The sequence below is a fragment of the Nanorana parkeri genome, unplaced genomic scaffold (assembly GCF_000935625.1).
Source record: "Nanorana parkeri isolate BGI_ZX_2015 unplaced genomic scaffold, ASM93562v1 scaffold237, whole genome shotgun sequence".
In the NCBI taxonomy this organism is placed as follows: Eukaryota; Metazoa; Chordata; class Amphibia; order Anura; family Dicroglossidae; genus Nanorana; species Nanorana parkeri.
The window spans coordinates 1,375,988-1,382,294 of NW_017306505.1; the positions used below are offsets into that span (position 1 = coordinate 1,375,988).

General features: G+C 45.6%; 1 protein-coding gene across 1 annotated transcript in view; it reads left to right on the forward strand.

Annotated features, from left to right (window-relative positions):
• The first annotated feature begins 5,613 nt into the window (after nucleotides 1-5,613).
• Nucleotides 5,614-6,307, forward strand: part of SNPH (syntaphilin) — a 10,550-nt gene continuing 9,856 nt past the window's right edge. The window contains exon 1 of the mRNA XM_018556406.1: nucleotides 5,614-5,694. Within this exon, the coding sequence (XP_018411908.1) occupies nucleotides 5,679-5,694 (16 nt within the window). The 5' untranslated portion in view covers nucleotides 5,614-5,678. The remainder of the gene's footprint in view (nucleotides 5,695-6,307) is intronic.

The window sequence follows — 6,307 nt, forward strand, 5'->3', positions numbered from 1 at the left end:
ATGAATTTCCAAAGTAATAACAATTTTGTTTTGTCAGATATAAAAACAATGAATTCGCTAGTAAATTTTTCTTGAAAGCGTGTTTGAATAAAAAGTCGTTCAGGGTCACACTGGTGCTCCACTTAAACAGATAGAGCTGTGATGATCCTGCAGAGAACGGAGCAGAAACTGACCTAAATGTAAGGATTATCGATTCTAAAAGCCACACCAGAGCACATGAGATTCTCAGGAAATTCAGTACAGGAATCACATACAGTGAAATAGGGTGCACTTGAGGTAATGACACAACAGGATTTTATATTGTGTATGAGATGTTGAAGAATTTGAGGTAAATCTAAACCCAAGAACGCCCTTTAGGTCCTTAGATTTGGTGGCTACATTAGTTTTCAGGATCAGAATATTTTCCACAAGTACAGAAAAATGCTTATTGGCATTGTCTTTTTGCTTAAAGTCAAGTGTCTTTTTAACTTCCTGCACACTGAACTCAAATCCCAAACTATGCTATCAGCTATTCCAGGTATAGTTTGTGAACTCCCCTCCATGTAATTGAGATGTGGAGAGGAAGGGAGTTGTTAGTAGTCCAAATCAGGAGAGCAGCCTGACAATTAATGCAGCCATCATGTCTAAGGACTGCTAAGCTGCAATACAAAATGTTTTTGCTTTTGGATTCAGTGTACATTTTGGCATTTGACTCAAATAGTGGACAGCAAGGGGACTATTGGGTTTACTGTCATTAAAAAAATACCTGTGCGCAAAGCTTCAGATGGTAGCACGCATTTTCCTACTGCCGAGTTTCCACAAATTTGAGGGCATTTCGTTTCACTATCAGTGGTGTCACTGATCCACTGATCCATAAACAAGCCATAGCTTAGGATTCAGAGAATGACAGCTGTTTGAACGTGGGATGATTGTTGGCGCTCGGAGCCTTGGAGCGAGTATCAGCAAAACAGCAGAAACTTCATGGGCCATTGCCTAGGGCAGCAGTGTTACCGGGCAGCACCAAGCTTCAGAATGTACAACCTGTGATCATTTTTGTACTAATATTCCCTCTTTTGGCTACTTCTGGTGTCTTTAAGGGCTCATTCAGACAGGCAGGCACGTCCATATGACATGCACGCCTGTAAAAATGACCTGTTCCCAGAACTTTACTTACCAATTTAAAGTATAAACCTTCTTTTTTTTTGCATATATGTATTGCTAGAAAGCAGTAGACATATATGCAAAAACATTAAAAAAAGTTACCAAACAGGCTATTACTTACCTGAGTCTCCACCGCTCGCTCGCGTGTGAAGATCTGAAGATCCTCGAACGGCTGTGAAGGATCATGGGGTGGGCGCATGCACAGTAGAGATCTTCGGCCGGGGGAGGAGAGAAGAGACTCAGGGTAAGTCAGCAATCAGCCCGGCAGCGTGCACGCGCACAGACTCCGCAGGACAGGGAGACACAGCAGTCGGCTTTGCATCAGAGACCGGCACCAGCTCTAGAGGGACTCCTGAAAACTACAGAAAGGAAGAAGATGATTGGATCAAGAGGCCTCATTTAAGGTAAGTCCGCAAAGCAACATTGGAGTGGAGAATGTGACTTTAATGTCACTTTAAGGTTTCCCAAATCATTTTAAGGTATGCCAACTGTATACCAAGGTTGCCAGTGTGCTTATGTCAGCTCTCAACCAAACTTTCCCTCAAACGGCTGGTGTCATAGCTGATGCGTAGCACTATGGCAACTTCAATCCAAATATAGGCTAAGTTGGCACCTTCCTTGGCTGTAAGGGATAGGAGGGTGTAGATAAGTAAAACCAGAACATGTTTATTTGATTTTGATAGGTTGTAATCTTTTCTAAACCTATGTGAGTTTTTTTCTCTCGCACTGGTGGGATTCATTCCTTTTAAACACTATCCCCCAAGAAAGTGATGGGATATCCAAAATTGTCGCAGAACAATAGGCGAGGAGAAAACTTTATGTCGTGGTGGGACAACTCTCTCTCTAAGAGGGTCTTTCTCCTCACTTTGCAGAGAATTCTTCTCACTTGGAATCCAGCAATGACATGAGCCCAAGACTTCTTGTTGTGTCTCCTGGTCAGAAAGTGACGAGACATTTCCTTGATGTGACATCATGAGACAGCAATAAAAGTTACAAAAAAACAGGGCTTTTAACTTTTATAAAAAGAAAAGGGATTTGGCTTTCGATTATTATTATTATTATATAGGATTTATATAGTGCCAACAGTATGTGCAGCACTTTACAATAAAAAGGGAGACAGCACAGTTACAAAACAATTCAAGACCAAAGAGTTAGGCTCGTGCTTGTGAGAGCTTACAGTCTAAAATAGAGAGTTCAGGGGATCTTGAGAGGAAGCAAAAGAAATATAAATATCTCTGCTTTCTCTTATTTGTTGGTCTGTGTAGTTACAAAGCATACTTACCCCCAATGATGCATTTGCCCATTGGTATTTACTAATGTAATTGCATTATACAAGAGCTTGCACAAAAGGGTGCCATCATTCTGATGTGCCCAGGGCGGAACTATATCTAAATAAAGTCCCGGAGGCATGGCTTGTGTCAATGACCCCCACTCTTTTCCTGGAAGCTTCCCAAGCTTTTACTGAATGAAACGACTTGGGCATTGTTAGTGAAAGCGCACCCAGAGGCCCATGGATGTAACACTGTAAAGATTTTGTTTGCCATCTTCTCCCTGTACCAACCAGCTGGACTCTGCGGCTCTTGACAGCAGAGAGTCACTGCTGCAAAAAGAAGATAAAGCGAGCACCCTGGAGACTCACGTTGAAGTAAGCGTTCCTCTCTAAGGACTTTGATTTCTAGTTCCACTTAAAGGTAAGGAACAGATTACCAACCATTTTGTATAATATCAAGTCAGTGGGAACTTCACCTCCTCTTTTTCTTTTTGTGAAGGTATACTTGTGATATTTAGGATGCGCTAGTGGTGGATGAAAATACAACCTGCGTGATGGCTAATGGACTGAGAGCTACGGTGATAGGACATTGATAGGGTTCCGGGGCTGCAACAGGGCCCCAAATTTTACAGGACATCATTTGTCTGCTATCCTGGAAGAAGAGGCACATGTAGGTAAAGTTTTATTTTACAGATGTATACGTTGTGTCTTGGTTGTAGCTTTGTTTTGTATAAACTGGCAGTACAATTTATCAGATGGGTTCTTACATTTATAATTTGTTGCAGCTTGCATGTAACACCACGGCTTTTTTCCAGGAGCATCCCTTCCATCCTACTTTGGAATAAGCCCCTGCGGGAGCAGCAGGTTCATGGTTTCCATTGTCGGAGCTCCTGGTGAGTATCATAAATATGTATTTTATCATTCTGCGTATTCACGCTGCATCCCCCCCAGGGTTTGTCACATACTATAATAGTCATGTCTTTTCCTTTAGGGATGTGCTAAATAAAAATAGCATTTCTTGATGCTGAGCCATAGGGCCCAGATTCCCTTAGCGATGTCAGTACGTGTTTTCCATGCAAGTCTAAGACAACCCAACAACAGGGTTGTAGCTGTCCATCTAAATAAACTGACTCCACACTCCACTTTTATGGGGGGATACAGTAGGGAAAGGTTATCACCCCTGTCAGGTTTTTGGCTGTCTGTGTCCTTGACTGGCAAGATTCATTCTCTCAACCATTACAATGATTGTTGTTTTCAATAAAGAGGTATCACCAACATGCGTCTTGTCCTCTTACATCTGAGTAACATTAGGATACAAAATTGAGGTACATTACAACGGTATATAATATACATATAATGAAAGACCATTGAGTGGAGCTAGGTTCTGACTAGGACAGGGGTGGGCAAATTCCAGCCCTCCAGCTGTGGTGAAAATACAAATCCCATCATGCATCTGTCTCTGGGAATCATGCCTGTGGCTGTGAGAATCTTGCAATGCCTCATGGGATTTGTAGTTTCACAACAGTTGGAGTTTGCCCGCCCCTGGACTAAGATCTGTGTTTCAGGCTAGGTTCAGATCTGAGAGATACCTGGGACGCATGATCCTGTGCTATTGCACACAGCGGTTGCTGCACGGCCCCATTTATTTCAATGGGGTTACATCCGCTGAAAAAGGGTACATGTACTTTTTTTGCGACACATGACGCGCAGCTTTTTTTTAGCCGTGATCGTGTTCAATTGCATGTGCAATCCGCCCTACGACTGGGGTGCCATTATAAAATGATGACACCGCCAGCGCGATCGGCTGTGGTGGGCGACTCTGTGACCGCCCTGCAATCCACGCGGTTTTGTGCACGATTGCTGCACAGTCACGGATCGCCCCAAGTGTGAACCTAGCCTCAATGATCCGTTCATTTATGGAAAGATGAAAATTGGGCACAACATTGTCCATCAACCCCCCCCACCTAGCCCAATCAGTTGCGGCAGGGGCATTCCCCTCCCCTTTGTAATGTGTAGCTGCGTCGCGGACAATGCCCCTTCCACAACGGATTGGGTTGGGAAGGAGGTGTCAGTCACAGTTTTGCATGGGGTTTGCACCAAGCCCCATCTCCTCATTACTGGTGACCAGTGCCATTATCTGATGGGATATTCCAAATTATGAGTTGGCACTGGAACAGAAATGTACAGGAAATCTTGAAATGGGGACACTTTGGAGAGATTTCCTGATGTGTCTGTGGGACAGGAAGTGAAGGAATCATCTACAATGAGACTCAGATGGCCAAAAAAAACTGATGAGTTTGAACTTTTCCCTAAAATGTTTTTGTTTTTTTTTGGGCAATAAATTTGTACATCGGGCAGGGTTATGACATCATAATGACATCTTGGGGGACCAGTGAATGTTTCTATTGCTATGTCTGTTCTGTGGGGTTGTCATCTGAATCCTGAGCGCCGGCAAAATGTTGGCGTGCTCATCATCATCACATCATCACACAAAACTATGAATGATGGGGTGGTGACCTCATATTCTATGGATGTTCAGAAAAATCCTGGACGCCAATTGAGGAACAAGGTCATTCTGCACCCAAGGCCAAAAAGCCCCCATGGGTTGTGAAGTACTATATCAGCATGATAGGTTGCAGGTCATGCCCCTTTTGCCCCCCATCCTCCTGCTAAAGCGCCCCTCAGCCTGACCCTGTTTATAGGACACTGGTATATGGTGAAGAATGGGAATATAGGGACTGATGATATTTAGGGATTTATTGGCTGTGGGAGATCCCTGAGGACAGGATGATCATGCCTGCACACGCAAACCACCCTCCAATGCAGGGGTGGGCAACTGCAGCAGGAACTACAAGTCCCATGAGGCATTGCAAGACAGTTACAGGCATAACTCCCAGAGGCACATGCCTGGTGGGATTTGTAGTTACAGCACAGCTGGAGGGCAGGGATTGCCTACCCCTGCTCTGTCTATGGTGCCCACCAGACAAGGAAAGAAAAATGGAAATGTGGGGACCAAACTGTGCACATTGCGTGTGAAGCAAAAGAACGGTACTGAGTCAGCTTTCCAATCTGCTCTACACTCGGCTTCATAGCGATCCACACACACACCGTGCCATACGATCTGTTATACGATCTGCCTATCGCTGGTGCTGTGTCTTTAAGTGAAAGTAAGATGACGCAGTGTCCCCGCCCCCTCTCCTTGATGTCCCCCATCCCCGCCCTCTCCTCCCCGCACTCCTCCTCCGCCGGCCGGAGCTGCGGCAGCATCATGCAGAGCCCCGCAGGTGACACCGCCCGGGCCGGGGGACGTAGATGATTTGGGGGGGGGTGCAATGACGGTGCATGTGCTGGAAATGGGTTTTAATGAGCTGCCAGCTGTTGTGGGGGGTGGGAGATATTTGTAGGAGTGCACGGTAGGTGCAAGTGATAATGTGTTGGTAGGAGTGTACAGGGCAGGTGAACATATGTGGGTAGGTGTGTACAGGGTTGATGCAGGTGAACATGTGTGTGCAGGTAGGTGTGTGCAGGTGAACATGTGAGGGTAGGTGTGTGCTCAGTAGGTGCAGGTGAACATGTGAGGGTCGGTGTGTGCTCAGGTGCAGGTGTACATGTGAGGGTAGGTGTGTGCATGGTAGGTGAACGTGTGTGTACAGTAGGTGCAGGTGAACGTGTGTGCACGGTAGGTGCAGGTGAACGTGTGTGTGTGTGTGTATGGTAGGTGCAGGTGAACGTGTGTGTGTGTGTGTACGGTAGGTGCAGGTGAACGTGTGTGTGTACGGTAGGTGCAGGTGAACGTGTGTGTGTGTGTACGGTAGGTGCAGGTGAACGTGTGTGTACGGTAGGTGCAGGTGAACGTGTGTGTGTACGGTAGGTGCAGGTGAACGTGTGTGTGTGTGT